General features: G+C 41.7%; 1 protein-coding gene across 13 annotated transcripts in view; it reads left to right on the forward strand.

Moving 5' to 3' along the window:
• The window catches only part of veph1 (ventricular zone expressed PH domain-containing 1), a 227,317-nt gene that overhangs the window by 29,233 nt on the left and 180,908 nt on the right, over positions 1-17,176 (forward strand). For all 13 annotated transcript variants that reach the window (XR_012098357.1, XR_012098358.1, XR_012098359.1 and 10 more), the window contains exon 4: positions 7,080-7,254. Coding sequence is in view for 9 of the 13 variants with exons in the window: in XM_073041043.1 (XP_072897144.1) it covers positions 7,080-7,254 (175 nt within the window). In the remaining 4 variants the exon portion in view is untranslated. The remainder of the gene's footprint in view (positions 1-7,079; positions 7,255-17,176) is intronic.

Genomic DNA, 17,176 nt, shown 5'->3' on the forward strand with positions numbered 1-17,176 from the left:
TCTCTTTGCCTTCCTAATTTCCTTCTTGGGGACAAAGGGAGTCACTCTGCTTGGCAGGTGAGACTCGTGGCTGTGAAACAATCTCCGGTTCGGGGATCTTTTCCATGGTGGTTGTAGGGGTTGACTCTGAGACTGCTGGCAGTGGTTCCGACAGTGGTAGTCACCTTTCTTCTTCTTCCTTTTTCTTCTTCTTGTTTGTGCATCTTGATCTTGGGAAAGTGCAACTAGGTTACTGAAGTATTCTCTTATTAATCCCAGGGATGGAGAGATGCTGCCCTTGGCATTTTCTGGACGTGTTGGCATCTCAAACAGTGCATGACAAGCTGCTTGAACTGCTGATCTATCCCACGCTACCAGACAAAGCTTTGAGCAACGCTTCCATTTTAACCACACCTAGATGACCAACTTGTGCATTAGCTACTCCAGCACATCAGATCTCTGCATAGATAGTACAATAACTCTCATTCCCAAAGTAAGGCAACCCCTATCAAGGGCAAATTAAACCCAGCACTGGTAAAAATGGAGGAAGTAGAATCTCTGCTGCACATTCCAGCCATCTTGGGTTGCCATGTAGACCTGGGACAGTGTGGGGTCTTTTCTGGTTTCACTTTGGATCATCTCTGCCGTGATAGGGAGACTTCTGATCTGCACTAGGGAGAATATGTCAAGAGGATTGTCCTCTTTAGTAAAATTTTCAGGTATCTCTTTTTCCAAGGGTAAATGGGACAACCCAATAGCATTTTTCATGATCAGTCATCGTCTTGAGTTTGATATTGTAATTGTGTCCTCCAAGACACCGAGCCCATCTCTGCATTTGTGCTGCTGCTGTTAGTGGAACACCCTTCTGTGGATTGAAAATGGACACCAGTGGTTGATGATCAGTAATGAGTGTAAACTCTCTCCCATACTGCTACTGGGTGAAATGTTTTACACCCCAAACAAGACTCAAGGCCTCTCTGTCAATCTATCCATAACTTACTCTGCATTGGTAAGGGAATGTGATGCAAAGGCTTTGGGGTGTTCACTTCCATCATTCATAACGTGATGTGACTGCACGAATACCATTAGGCAAGGCATTACAGCAAACTGAATAATGTGGATCATGTGTGAGTACAGCTTCTAATGGCACCATTTCCTTTGTTTTTTGGGAAGCCACCACACACTGATTTGTCCATTGCCATTTCTTCTCAATCTGTAGTAATGAGTTCAAAGGGTGGAGCACAGCAGCCAGGTTTGTTGGGAACCTGTTATAGTAATCGGCAAATCCTAAAAAGGACTGCACCTCTGACATGTACTTGGGCCTTGGTCTCGACACACTTGTGTGTGTCAGTAGTGTGACCACAGTAAATGATGCTTGGTTTAAAGAATTTGCACTGTTGCATCAGTCTCTGAGCCCAAGATCTTCTTATCTTTTTAACACTGTCTTGAGATTTTGCTGATGTTCTTTGTCATCCAGGTAACACTGAGTGTCTGGGCAGCCTTGTGGCACCTGGCCCATAGCTGTCTGTCAGAGTGCAGGTGCAGATGCTGCTCCAATTATAGTGACAAAAACCTTTGAGTGTTTATGGTGAAAAACATTTTGGATTCTTCTTCCATTCCCAACTGTAGGTAGGCCCCAGCTAAGTGCTCTTTGCTGAAGTGTTTCCCTCCAGAAAGGTTTGCAAAGATACCTGATATCCTGGGCAGAAAGTATTAATCTACTTTCAGTACTGGGTTGATGGTGACCTTAAAATCACCACAGAATCTGACAGCCTAATTCTTCCTTCCAGCTGGGACCACTGGTGTCCATGGGCTGCACTCAACTTTGGAAAGAATTCCTTCAGCCTCCATGCGATCTAGCTCACTGGCTACTTTATCATGGGTGGTATAAGGAATTGGATGAGGTTTGTAAAACTTGGGTGTAGCATTTTCATTTAATACCATTTTACCCTTGATAGGGTTGAGCTTTCAAATGCCATCTTTGAATGCTTTTGATGCTCGGGCATCATCCAGTACCTTTCTTAATTCGCTTTTAGTTGACTCTGTTATAGGGGATGTGGCGTGCAAATGGAGAATCAAGTTGTAGTTGTCTCAGCCAATCACGACCCGACAGTACTGGCCCTCCTGTTTTTACCACAAACAAGCTCAATGTTCTTGTTGTATTTCATTGAATACCATTCCCACAGAAGTTACCTTTTCTCCAGTATACGATCTTAATTACATATCTGCAGGCTTCTGTTCAGATTCATTGACATCCCATTCAAACTCATTTTGTGGAACGACTGAAACAGCCGAGCCAGTGTCCAATTACGTTTTAATTAATTTGCTGTTCATTTCTGGTTTAAGCCATGTCTATTGTTAGTTTTCACATTTAAATTTCAAGGCTACCCAGTCCTTTGTCACTCTCATAATTATCAGATTTATCACAACGGCATGTAGATTAGTGCTCTTTTTGAAACTGCAGCTTGAATTTTTATCTTTGTCTCTTCTCTGTGCAGTCCATTTATTTTTGTCTGCCTTATGTTCCCTACTCTGTTGCATTTTCTGTAAGTTTTGCCTTTTATACCTTCATTGGCCTGGTGTATGTGAGCCCCTGCCACAATGGTAACAGCCAGGCAGGTTCTGTTCAGACATTGCAAATTTGTTCACTCCCACTTCCATTCTTAACTGCAGCTCACTTGCGTCTCTGACTGCTGCCTCCATTGATTCTGTGCTTTCAACTGCTCTGTTAAATCTGAGTCGTGCTTCAATTAGGAGTCTTTTTTGTATGTTTTCTTGTAAGATTTCAGAACCTAAACGATCATAAATTCATACCTAACCTGTTTCATCATTTTTTTCATGATGCTGGGGATAATGTGTTTTTATAACTTATGATCATACAGATTTCAATAGACATAGAATTCATAGATTATTTCTCATAATAATCAGTTATCTGTCAGGCCCCTTGAGGGCGCTACTGTCTACTGTTTTCATTTACCTTCTCAAATGGTGTCAAACCAATAGCAATTTTGCTGTTTCTTTCTTTGCCAGTAGGTGGCGCTTTATATCAATGCTGTCAGCAAACACATCTAGTAGTGTTAGTCTATACACCTCTGAACTGCATTTTAATAATAAAACAGAAAGAACATGTGAATTAGAATGTTAAAGGAAGGATTATGACAAATAAATTAAAACTAATACTTCACTGTTTAATTTTTCTTAAATAAAAACAAACAATCCCCTTAATAAAGTGATTGCTGTGTTCCTTTGTTAATTAACCCCTAGTTAATGGCAGCATTGTAAAGAAGTACCTCAGCAATATCTCAAGCAAATTTTGATGAGCCCAAGACAGAGCAAAATATGTAGAGTAAAAGCAACACATAAAATGCTGGAGGAGCTCAGCAGGTCAGGCAGTATCCATGAAGGGGCATAAACAGTCAACATTTTGGACCTAGACCCTTCATCAGGACTTGTAAGGAAGGAGGAATAAGCCACTATGTAGAATAAGGTTAGCCTTGACAGGAAAGTCTTCATGGTTATGAGGTTAATTAGCAAGTCAACCATATTTTTGACTTTCATAAATTAATAAGCCATCTACATGAAACTACAGAATGAAGTTGACCTCTAAGTAACAAATTTATCATTTTAATGTTTTCTGAGTCTAGAAACAGCAGCTTGTTGGCTTAATTAGACTGAGATTAGACTGTATATTAACAAGTGCTGGGTAGCCTTCCTGCCCTTGGTGTCAGTTTATCGTAGTCACAGTCTAATTTCATCCTCAAGCCTGTGGTTTCAAGCCCTTTGTAAACTTAAACTGGAAATCCATGCTGTAACTCTTTCAGTACATTCGTTCCAGTCACTTAGCAGTCTTTGTATGGGGGAGGGGGGGGGGGGCTTCCAGATAAAAATCATGGTACAGATTTAGATACTCCAGTCAGAGATTCTATAAAACAGCTGTGGGCCCCAGAGTTTCTAAAACTGTAGATGACACAAAGCTTGACAATATTGTGAAGAGCCAAGAGCATGGTGATAAGTTACAAGAGTACAAACTGGCTGGTAGAATGGGCAGAAAAGTAGAAAGAATGAGGAAAATCAATATAGAATAAAAGCTAGCATTTGAATAGGGTGCAGGAACAGGGGGACACAAGACATTGAACGTAACAAGGTAAGCTCAGACATAGAACGTGATTAGTAAGAAATGCTTAATTCTGGGCCTTATCAATAAGTGAGTATAAGTTATGCGGAACCTTTGGGAGATTGTGTTCATTGCTGTCAGAATAGAGGTTATTGTGTATGCACAAATACATACATACACAGGCACGATGAAAAACACACGCAGCAGCGTCACTAGAACATAGCACCATACAGGCAGCATTGATAAGAAAGAAAGCCATAAATTAAACCATTTCCCTCCATTGAGGACACTTACAGCAGCAGATGCATAAAGAAGGCCTGGAAGATCAGTGGGGACACCAGTCACACCGACCGTAAGCTGCTTCTGTCTGGCAAACGGTACCACAGCGTTAAAGCCAGGACCAACAGGTCAGCTTCTTTCTACAAGCCATTAGACTTATAAATTCTGTACATGGCGACGGAGTCATAATGCAAATATTTTTACTCCCTCGTTATGAGATGGATGTAAGAATTAAATGAATAAATAAATATAAATTCAAATTATATGCAGTTTTAACAAGAAAGAACAGAATTGGGACAAGATAGTCCATTTTAGTGCAAAATGTTCAAAGTGATCACGCTGTTGCTAAATTGTAGTGCTTAGGGTTTTGCTGGTTGGTTCAAAATCTGAATGATTCACAGGAAGTAGCTGTCCTTGAACCTGATGTTGTGAATTTAAGGCTTCTGTATCTGCTGCCCAATGGTAGCAGAGGGGAAATGACATGGCCTGAATGCTGGGGATCTTTAATGAGAGATGTTGCATCTCTGAGGAAACACCTCCTGCAAATGCCACTAAATAGTGGGGAGGGGTATGTCTGTGATGTACTGGGCAGGGTCCACTACTCTGTACTGGACCTTATCCCATTGATGGAGGGACTGCAGACCAGAAATCATGGTTACAACATAAAGCATATAGAATTAATAGCAAAAAGAGGGTAAAGCTTGTGTGTGGCATGCAGTTGGGTTTAGTCTTGCCTGCCTGCAGATGTAGGGTGGGGAGGCAATGTGGAGTTCAAATGTTAATTGAATGGACTAATGAGACAAAAATTGCTAGTTTATGGCAGAAGAGCATGGGTAAAAATGTGGAGTATCTCTGGTAGAAAGACAATGCGGAAGCAGTGGGTCTAATAGCCTCTTTCTGTGCAATGACCATTCCAAATTCTGCGATCATTATATTCCACCATCCATGGTGTACGGTGATAATTAGGGCCACAGAACCTAGTCAAAAAGACCTTTGGAAGAGTTCTGGATGTGGATTTTTAAATGCCAGTGTGGGGGTGTGAGATACATCACAAGAAAGAAAATGCAGTTGGATGGTTGCTGCATCTTGCACAAAGTGGACACTGCTGGAGAACTAAGGGTTAAGTCAGTGAAGAAGAGGTAAGATTGTTTAGAAAATGGTGCTTGCTGACTGTTCATGGTAAAGCTGCCGTACAACAACAGCACTTAATCCGTCAGGAATAGATATCGGTGTTAAAAGTGAGAAAGAGGTACTACAAATATTAGAATCACTGAGTAGACTTGAGAACTGGTGTAATCAATTGAAAAATAAGGAAATGGGGGAGAGAAAAACAAAAGTAAATAAGGTGACTTAAACAGGAGATTCTGCAGATGGTGGATATCTTGAGAAAACACACACAAAATGGTGGAATCTCAGCAAGTCCAGCAGCATCTACTGAGGGGAATAAACAGTCAATGTTTTGGGCTGAGACCCTCTATCAAGAGAATTTCCTTCCTGAGAAAGACTGCATAGTATTGACCTGGGAAAGGCTTGGAATCAATAGGAGTATGGAGCAGTGAAGCTGTCTCGTGCTGGGGACAAATCATTGATGACAATATTGTGATGTTCAGAGGGAATGATAATCTGTGAAATGGTAAATTCAAATTCTATAAATAAAAGAGAAGGGAGCTTGAGAGTTAAGCTAATAGCATTGAGCTCTTTAGGTTTCAGTGCTGAGAGGAGGAGCAGAGCTTCCTTTGTAATTAATACATCAGATGAGGTAAGTGAGAGGTGACACTGGCGGTCAACCAGTTCAAATGAGATGCGAGAATGAATCCAATGGCACTTGACCTATATGAGAAAAGTAAGTGGTGGATTAGAGGAAATATCAGTGATCAGAAGGGTGTGATACAGGAAGGGTGAAATTTGAGGCCGACTCCATTTAGGGTGAACTGGACTTGGAGACTGAATGTGGAAAGAGGTCTGTAGCTTTGTATTTGCCAAAGGTACTTTAATGGTCAAAGGCAGAGCATGGGAGATGAACGAAGATCATAGCAAAGGTAACGTTGCTGTCATTTGACACATATGATAGGTAGCTGAGCGAATCAAGCAAAAATTAATATGTTGCAAATAAAGTGAAGACACAAACAGAAAAAGTGTATTTTTCATATTAACGAGTAGTCTGGCCAATTAATTTTTTTAAAAAGCAAACATATTAGTCAAGCCAGAAAAGAAAATGTTGCAGGAAACGAGGACTGTCAATATTGTGTTTCTTATGAGTCAAGATGCAGCTGTTCCCATGAAAAATATCTCTGCTCCAAAACAAAATGTGCAGAAATTATCACCTATGATTTTTTTTCCTCTACATTTCGCAAATTTATTGTTTCCACAGTGAGCAATTCTGCATGCTCCCTAAAGCTACTGAAAGCTGACTTGGAAATTTTTGTTTTATGATGCTTGTTAACCTTAACAAATTTATGAGAGTCTTGTTTTACTTCCTGAAATTTACCATCATGAATATATTCATTTGAATAGTGAAAGTAAGAGAAACTTAATAAAAATAAATAAGTGATACATGATTACCAAGCTTCATTGTTTTATGAAAAAGTGTATTTTACTGTAATTCCCAGATTCCAGTTTGTTCACTGACAATAAATCTGCCAGGTTTTGCAATTTGAATAATATTAAAATCTGTATTTAACTGCTCACACTTTCTTTGTTTCATCAGAACTACAGTAATCCAACAGTAATGGCTCTTGCTGTCCCTGTCGCAGTGAAATTCCTGGAGATGGGTAACAAAGAACTCTCCCGGAACATGTCTAATTATCTCTCACTTGCAGCCATCGGCAAACCAGAGATCCTGGCAAAGCATGCAGAAACAATTGTAAACAGTGTGCTTCAAGGTGAGTTGAACTTGTCCCTATATACACAACTGTAATTTCTTGTCTGGCAATGTGGCGACTCTAAGTTCTACTTCTAGATTTCATCTTATAACCTGGCCTGACACACCAATATATTGCCGAAAGTGGTGCTCTTGATTTCTGAATAAGTGATTACACCGAGTCTGCTCAGGTGAATGTAAAAGGCAGTGTGTGAAGAAGAGTAGTTTTGTTCCCACTCCGTTGTAGACAGCTATTAACTCTTTGGCTAGAGTCAAGCAGACTAATCTTTCGCCGTGTTATTTGTGGGATCTTTCTGTGTACCAGTTGGCTATCATTTTTCCTTACATAATAAAAGGGCCCAAAATTTCAAGTGTTATTGAGGATGTAAATGTCTCTACTTAAAGTGTAGATTCTTACTTTGTTTCCTCAGATGCTTTCATGCTGTTTATGTGTAAGCATTGCAGTAAATTGCAATGCAGTAATCTTTCAATGTCCTGTCCTATACTGTGACAAGACATAAAAGAATTTGGGTCCTGTCCATCCTTATCCTTTGATCTCATGATGATCCATGGTGTCAACCTTCTGCGTAATGGCTGTTTAGGTTTCTGCATTAAAATTCCTCCTATCCATTGGAATAGTGTGGTAGGCAATATTTATCACCTAGACCCTCTGTCGGCTGGTGGCGCAGTGACATCAGCGCCAGACTCCGGAACGGAGGTTCCCGGGTTTGAATCCAGTCAGGCCGTTCCCGAGTACGCCTTCCATCCGTGCCAGGTTGAGTGTTGAGCTCGCAACTCAACCTCGTAAAATAAAGAAAAAAATACTGCGAAATGACATGCAGCCTTTTGTTCTGTGCCTTGTAAGGCATGAAAATGCCTGAAGCTGGCCTCTCAGGCCTGAGTGGACATCATAATCATCATTATCCCTCTGTTAACTAGCATTTTTTTAGTTGGCTGGTTGAAGAATTATTAGGGAAAGCACAGTGAGAGTCAGTAAGTGTCAGTTATATCAGATGAAGTGAAATGAAAGGGGAGGGAAAGCAGATTTGGATTGAGAGATAGCAGAAAGAAAAGTGTATTTCAGTTCTAAAATTTGCATTTGCAGAAGTTGATTTTCAATGGCACAGAAATAAGTCGGGCAGTATTTCAAACCGATTGCCCCATTTCCAGGGTGTTTGTACACTAGTAATCAAGTGCTAACCTCAGCTGGTGAATACAGTCTGCATCAATGCAGTTTGTGTTTGTCTGTTTCCAGCAAGATACTGTCATTATGCAACTTCGGATGAGCAGCACTTCTCTGACAGCCACTCCTGACCGTCATTGCTCTTGGATTTCAAGATTAACGATGCTGATTGTTGTTAGCCTCATCACTGGGCTGGATCATCCAACTGTATATCTACCTGCCATTCAACTCTTATTGCAAGAACAATTAATGTTCCTAGGCCGCCTCCCAGTTGTACCCAGCAGCCTAATTTAGTGATAACTACCCTGCCACTTTGGTGGCATTGCCCCACAGGACAGAGTGAAATGGTGATTGGCAGTCACGTGACCATTCTCCTGTGCTCTGATGTCATTGTTGAAGACGTGCCCAAAACTGGATGATTGGTGAAATAGTCCATTGAATGGCCAGTGCTAAACCAAAAAGCCTTGAGAGTTTCCTTCTCTCTTGCCTGTGGTATCAGGTTGGAAGCTAACCAGTATTGTGCAATGGGATGTGAGAATATTTCTGACGTTCCCTTTATAGGTATGCAGCATCAACGCTCGCTGCAGCAGAAATAAGCAACTGGAAAATCTTATCTAGACTTGTAACCGCTGCAAGTAGGAAGGTCGGCAGTATCCCTCACAGAACATCTCTGCTGTGCTTTCAACAGCCCATTCAGGCACAAGGCAGATCCCTCGCTGGCCATGAGTGCTATTGGCCGCCAGTTAGACACTCCCCTCCCCTCCACTTCCACTCCTCAACCCTCCCTTTCTGGTTCTGTTTCCATCTGCCATTCATCCCTTTTTCCGCTCCCCCTTCCAATGGTGTGGGGGGAGAGGGGTGAGTAAAAAGTCGGGAAGTTGATTGGTGAAAGAGATACAGGGCTGAAGAAGGGGCAATCTAATAGGAGAGGACAGAAGAGCGAAAGAGAAGGGAAAGGATTACCAGAGGGAGGTGTTGGGCAGGTAAGGAGATAAGGTGAGAGAGGGAAAAGGGAATGGGGAATAGTGAAAGGGGGTTGGGGGCATTCCCAGAAGTTTAAGAAATCGATGTTCCAGCCATCACGTTGGAGGCTACCCAGACGGAAATAAGGTTTTGCTCCTCCAACCTGAGCGTGGCCTCATTGGGACAGTAGAGGAGGCTGTGAACTGACATGTTGGAAGGGAATGAGAAGTTAAATTAAAATGAGTGATCCCGCTTGTTCTGGCAGATGGAGTGCAGGTGCTCAGCAAAGTGGTCTTGAACTTCTGGTAATGCCCATTCCCTTCACCAATCCTCATTCCCTTTTCCCTCTCTCACCTAACCTCCTTACTTGCCCATCGCCTCCAATTGCCGCAAGCTTGTTCCCCTTGTTCTGTGGAGAGACAGGAGGCAAGGCAGCTGTGTCACTTCTAGGCCTCAAGCCGTGGGCTTGCCCGATGCTGCAGTCTAGGTGAGGAGACACCAGAGTGTCATCCGAGCTCAGTTGAGGGTGGCCTCCCATCGGTGCTGCCCTCCAGTGTTGGATCGGTGAAATGGCAGGCAGGAACCACTTGTGGGACTTGCCGCTCGGGTATTGGACTAAATAAGTATTCTCTTGTTTTGTTCTCCTCTCCCCCGTGCATGTACATTTTTGCACGTTGGCCCCAGAGGAATACTGTCTCGTTTGGCTCTATTCATGCATTGTTTGAATGATAATTAAATTGATTTGATTTTTCTTGTCAGACAATGGACTGGTAAAATGAAATCAGATCCAGAACAAAGTGATACCTTAATCCGAGCTAGATTAAATTGGTTTACTGACACAGCAATTGTTGAGTGGAAGTGATTAAATAGACAGCCACATTTTCACACCATTTTCTATTTTTCTGAAATGAATTAGACAATTGGAGAATGTTTGCTGCTCTGTTTCAGGCATTTATTATACCTAGTTTAATCTCTGACTTCAAAGGATTAAAATTAATCATTAATGGAAAGGGCAAAGACAAACCAGCAGTGCATCCTGTTTTAGTCTTATGAGTGTGAACTAATCAAGCTTTTGGATTTGTCTTTTGAAACATTTCAGTTAATTACATTAACTAGTTGACTGAATGTATTAATTCCTCCACTATTGATGCTGCTGTCATTTTCATATCCAACATTTCCCGAACATCACCCCATCTTCCTGCTGCCTTAACAGTGATAGAGTTCCTTTTGTCCTTATCTAACACCCCATCAACGTCCACACACCAACACAACCTTCACAACTTCCAGCATCTCCAAAGGGATCCCACCACTAAACATATCTTTACCTCCTACCCTCACCACCTTCACTTTCCACAGGGATCACTCCCTCTGCTATTGCCTTGTCCATTTGTCCCACCTACTTAATCTCCCTCCCGGCATTTACCCCTGCAAACAGCCTACCTGCTACACCTGCCTATACACTTCCTCCCTCACCTCCATTCAGGGTCCCGAACAGTTCCTCTGGGTGTGGCAACACTTCACCTGTGAATCTGCTGGTGTCATCTGTTGTGTCCAGTGCTCCCAATGTGGCCTTCTCTACACTACGGAGACCCGATGTAAATTGAAGTAGTGCTTCACCAAGCACTTCCACTCCATATGCCACGAGCAGAATTTCTTGATGGCCAAACATTTTAATTCCAATTCCCATTCCTGTTCTGACATTAGTCCATGGCCTCCTCTTGTGCTAAGATGGGGGCCACTCTCAGGGTGAAGGAACAACAGCTTAACAGTGATAGATTTCTTATCTCCTGTGTAGCCTCCAATCTGATGGTATGAATATTGATTTCTCCTTCCTGTAAACTAATTCCCCCCCTTTCTCTATTCCCCACTCTGATCTTTTACCTTTTCTGTCTTGCCTATCTACTTCCCCTGAATCCCTTCCTCCTTCCCTTTCTCCCATGGTCCACTTCAATCGGATTCCTTCCACTTCAGCCCTTTTACCTTTCCCACCCACCTGGCTTCAACTATCTTCTTCCAGCTAGCCTCCTTCCCCTCCCCCCACCTTTTTATTCTGGCATCTTCCCCCTTCCTTCTGCGTCTTGGCCCGAAATATCAATTGTGTGTTCATTTCTGTGGACGCTGCCTGGCCTACTGAGTTCTTCCAGCATCTTGGATTTCCAGCATCTGCAGACTTCCTCATGTTTATTAGGGAATTACGTAATTGTATTCTTTCCCATGTTTCAGACAGACCACAGCAAGGATTTATGGTCCATTTGCTTCACCTCCCCCGCCGCCCCTACGCAAGACTTATGTATCACTTCCCCCCTTTTGTCATTGCGAAGACTTCCTTTATATTTAATCTTTATCTTCACTTGTAGGCATCATTTCTGCATGCAATGTCCTTCAAACACAACAATCTGTTCAGATGTTACCACCAGTATGACAAGCACAGAAAACTATGCTGCTGGGTTCACAAGTGAATAAATCAAATTCCTTAGTTAATAGTTGGAATTCTGAGGTGCTTATTTCTGATTTGAAGGCTGAATGTATGTGTGCATGTGTGTCCATGTTTAGTGAGGGTATTGAATTGAACACCAGGTCCGTGTATATTACTATAAGATTTTCAAAAGAACATAAGTTAATTAGAAATAACTTAAAACTCTTAAAATAATTAGAAATATTAACCTAAGGCAAAATTAATTTGAATATCCTTTGCCATTTGGGATTGCTGATGACTAGTGCCCTATAAAACCTGGCTGACTTGCTGAAAGGGACTACATTCAGTTGAGACAAATCTTGGAAATAGTGGATATCTGAATATTTAAGGTAATGCTTGGATTCACAGCCAAACCTAGTTTCAGTGTAAATCAGTGTTGTTAATGTCACAGAAGGCTGCTATAAAGGGATGGAGGCTGCCAACTTGAAAAATAATTGCTGAAGTTGGAGTTGAATTGCTCTAGTGATCAAAATCAACATCAACAAAAGTCAAGTATTGCATTAAAATTTATTTCTAAAAAACCAGATGCTGAAAATTTAAAATAAACACTGAAAATGCTGAAATCACTCAACAGTTCAAGCAGAGTTTGTGGAAAGAAAAACAGCTGACATTTCAGTCCTTGATCTGAAATGTCAACTGTCTCCTGTTCCACAGAGACTTCCTGATCTGCTTAAGGGTTTCCAGCATTTTCTGCTCTTATTTGATCTAGATATTGTAGATGCTGAGGAAAAAAAGCAGAAAGAGATGAAAGTATTCGGAACAGCACGTTAGCCAATCTCTGAGTAAAGAGAAAGGGATCATCTCAAGTTGGCGACATTTGAACAAAAGCTCCGTGTTCATCGGTCCCTTAGTTTAAGAGTGATAAATATGAAAACAGTATAAGACTGTTCTAGTTCTGCAAGAACTGAAGAAACAATAGTTAGTGTTCCTGGCATCCAAATAATATTTGAGTCACATCTTATATATTACCATGGAATTGAGATTATGGGTGTCTCCGGCATAATTCGGAGGGTTGTGTTCCTAGTGTAGGAGCCATATATCTATATGTTGTCAGTCTGTACTCTTATTTGTGTTACACGTCCTCACTCTTGGTTAAGGAAATTTGTCACATGTGTTTGGCTGGAAGTTAGCAAGCAGTGCACAACATTGGGTGGTGGTTAAAATAAATGAATAAAGCCACCTGTTCACCTGATTGGCAGCACAGAGAGGGGTTGAGTCGGGTCTATATATTTTTCGTTGACTGTTCAAACTTGTTTGAATATGATCCAATTACACTAGTTTTGCCTGTTTTGTTTTACATGAATTATGGAAGAGTCGAATGATTTTACTGTTGGTCTGTAATAGTGGATTAAACATACTTTTTCCACTAGAATCAGTTAGTTGGAAGCGCATTATTGCCTCTCAGTTTGTTTCCAAGTGGTCGCTACACCCAGGAAACAGACTATATGACAATGATTTATTTTTTGTCCTCCCATAATGTGAGTTGAAAAAATAATTGGTGTATAGGTTTTTTGAAAATAAATCCTATGACAGCGGAGTTTATTCTATATCACAATTGTTTTTGGGTAGTTATTTGTGAAGGGCTGATACCTGAATGGACATAACAGCAGTGTCACCAGTACTCAGGCAAAAGGTGCTCCAAAATACCAGTGATCTTATCTCGTCTGCTTTGGTTTCACAGAACTGATACTTTGTGGTTTTGAATGCAATGGCATTGTCTTCCTGCTCCCAGTCTTCTGTGAATAGCAAGAGAAACTGTGTGGTGGCTGTAGGTTGGGAATCTCCTGAAAATCTGCAATGTAAAAGAATAACAAGAGCATGATACTGGTAATAAATGGTGGGGTCAACATTCATCAGATATATCCGTCCAGGCAAAGACAAAAGCAATTGCAAGTTGTGAAGATGTGATTGACCTTTTTGGACAATCAGTGATGAAACATATCACTCCTGCCTGTGATGTGACTTGGGTCCAGTCCAGTTTGCCTACCAGAGCACCAGGTCCACAGCAGATACCATCTCATTGGCTCTCCACTCAGCCTTGGAACAGCTGGACAGCAAAGATGCATACATCAGGTCCAGGAACATTTATTCTCCCTCAGCCATCAAGCTCTTGTAGCAAAGGGGATTACTTCACTTGCCATATCATTGAACTGTTCCCACAACCTATGGACTCACTTCAGGAATTCTTCATCTCCTTGATATTTATTGCTAATTTATTTATTCTCACAGTTTGTTGTCTTTTGCACACTGGCCGAACACCCAGCTGGTGCAATCTTTCATTGATTCTATTATGATAATTATTCTGCTATTGATTATTTGAGTAAATGAATCTGGTTGTATATGGTGACACTTTGTACTTTGATAATAAATTTACTTTGAACTATGGATTTGTCTGAGTGAGAGAGAGAGTTATTGTATTGAGGAATATGAATGCTGTAACTATCCATGATATTGAGATTTAGTTGCAAATGTTCAGGCTCATTCATCTTGACATATCATACTATAAGACCATAAGATATAGAAGCAGAAGTAGGCCAATCGGCCCATCGAGTCTGCTCTGCCATTCAATCATGGGCTGATACAACTTTTCCAGTCATCCCCACTCCCCTGCCTTCATCCCATACCCTTTGATACCCTAGCTAATCAAGAACCTATCTACCTCTGCCTTAAATACACCCAATGACTTGGCCTCCACAGCCACTCATGGCAATAAGTTCCACAGATTTACCACCCTCTGACTAAAGTAATTTCTCTGCAGCTCAGTTCTAAATGGACGTCCTTCAATCCTGAAGTCGTGTCCTCTTGTCCTAGACTCCCCTACCATGGGAAATAACTTTGCCATATCTAATCTGTTCAGGCTTTTTAACATTTGAAATGTTTCTGTGAGATCCCCCCTCATTCTCCTGAACCCCAGGGAATACAGTCCAAGGAATTGAATTTAGGAGCCAAGAGGCAGCTATATAGGACCGTGGTCAGACCCCATGTGGAGTACTATGCTCAGTTCTGGTCGCCTCACTACAGAAAGGATGTGGAAGCCATAGAAAGGGTGCAGAGGAGATTTACAAGGATGTTGCCTGGATTGGGGGCCATGCCTTATGAAAACAGGTTGAGTGAACTCGGCCTTTTCTACTTGGAGCGAAGGAGGATGAGAGGTGACCTGATAGAGGTGTACAAGATGATGAGAGGCATTGATCATTTGAATAGTCAGAGGCTTTTTCCCAGGGCTGAACTGGTTGCCACAAGAGGACCACAGGTTTAAGGTGCTGGAGAGTAGGTTTAGAGGAGATGTCAGGGGTAAGTTTTTTTTACTCAGAGTGGTGAGTGCATGGAATGGGCTGCTGGCAATGGTAGTGGAGGCAGATACAATAGGGTCTTTTAAGAGGTATTTAGATAGGTACATGGAGATTAGTGAAATAGAGGGCTATAGGTAAGCATAGTAATTTCTGAGGTAGGGCCATGTTTGGCACAACTTTGTGGGCCAAAGGGCCTGTATTGTACTGTAGGTTTTCTATGTTTCTATGTTTTAAGAGCTGCCGGATGTTCCTCATACGGTAACCCTTTCATTCCTGGAGTCATTCTTGTGAATCTCCTCTGAACCCTCTCCAATGTCAGCATATCCTTTCTAAAATAAGGAGCCTAAAACTGCACACAATACTCCAAGTGTGGTCTCATGAGTGCCTTATAGAGCCTCAACATCACATCCCTGCTCTTATATTCTATACCTCTAGAAATGAATGCCAACATTACATTCGCCATCTTCACAACTGACTCAATCTAGAGGTTAACCTTTAGGGTATCCTGCACAACGACTCCCAAGTCTCTTTGCGTCTCTGCATTTTTATTTCTCTCCCATTTGCCCGTTTATTTCTTCCACCAAAGTGCATGACCATACACTTTTCAACATTGTATTTAATTTGCCACTTCTTTGCACATTCCCCTAAACTATCTAGGTTTCTCTACAGGATCTCTGTTTCCTCAACACTACCCGCTCCTCCGCCTATCTTTGTATCATCAGCAAATTTAGCCACTAATCCATTAATACCATGGTCCAAATCATTACCATACATGCAACGACCCCAACACTAACCCCTGTGGAACTCCACTGGTAGCTTGCAGCCAGCCAGAATAGGATCCTTTATTCCCACTCTCTGCTTTACTGAAATACTAGGTCATTGTATTTCATTCAGCACCACTCCCATTTCAGGTGCGATTGCTTGATGAAGGTAGGCTCAGTGATCACATCTTGCACGTTTCAGCTCAGGTTGAGCCTCCTCTGCTCCCTTGTTCACCGGAATACTGAGGTGGGTGTCAGAAATCAGCAGAGCTGCACCCTCTTTGCTCCAATGCCATACTGGTGGAGTTATCTGAATGTTGACAGTGGTAGCACACATACTTCCTGGAGGATCTTGGTTTAATGGAGAATACTTTCCTGACTTCAGTCAATGTGAGGCTAATGGTTGGAATTGCATTAGCAATTGTTAGGATGTGGACAAGATGCCATTTAAAACAGCAATGGAGTGTACAGACATATTTGAACTCTTGCACAAGCGTCACGGTTCAATTTTATACCCGGTCTGTCACAGCCTGGGGGTCTCATAGTCGTACCTCTGTTGTTTGCTGTCAAGTAGTGGATAGCAGTTTCCTCTGGTATTGCCATTATTTTAAGAATATATTCCAGTTTATTGATGCAAATCAATGGACCAAGCTGGCAATAAATTCACAGATTTGGCTGATTCAAAGCTCAGTAATGTGGTAAATATTAAGGAATTTAACAGGAATCAGAAAATCAAGGGCAGATGCTTAACAAATGGAACTTAATGCAGAACATTGTTGTGGCTAATTTTAATGGAAATTTCAGTAGGATAAGAGTCATTTAAAAATGTATTAAAATTATCCCAAATGGCTTTGCCAAAGCACGTAGGGCCCAGGATCTTGTCTTGAATAAAAAAAAGTCAGGTCCTATATCAGCTCCTGCCCAACCAGCTATTTATCCAGCCCTCCATCGAAGTTGATGATATCACCCTTGAAAATGTAGACCACTTCCCCTATCTTGGCAGCTTTCTCTCTTCAAAAGTGGACATTGACTCAAAAGATTAACCACAGCCTGAGTAATGAAAAGAGTCTTTGAAGACCGTGGCCTTGAGGTCCAAACAAAACCTTTGGTCTATAGAGCAGTCGTACTTCCTACGTTACTGTATGGAGCTAAATCATGCACCAGCTACAGTAGGCACCTGAAAGCCCTGGACCAATATCACCAAAGAGCCTTACAAAGGATTTTAAGGATCAGCTGGAAGGACATTCGCACTAACACCAGCATACTGG

This window comes from Hemitrygon akajei, chromosome 3, assembly GCF_048418815.1.
Source record: "Hemitrygon akajei chromosome 3, sHemAka1.3, whole genome shotgun sequence".
Taxonomy (NCBI): Eukaryota; Metazoa; Chordata; class Chondrichthyes; order Myliobatiformes; family Dasyatidae; genus Hemitrygon; species Hemitrygon akajei.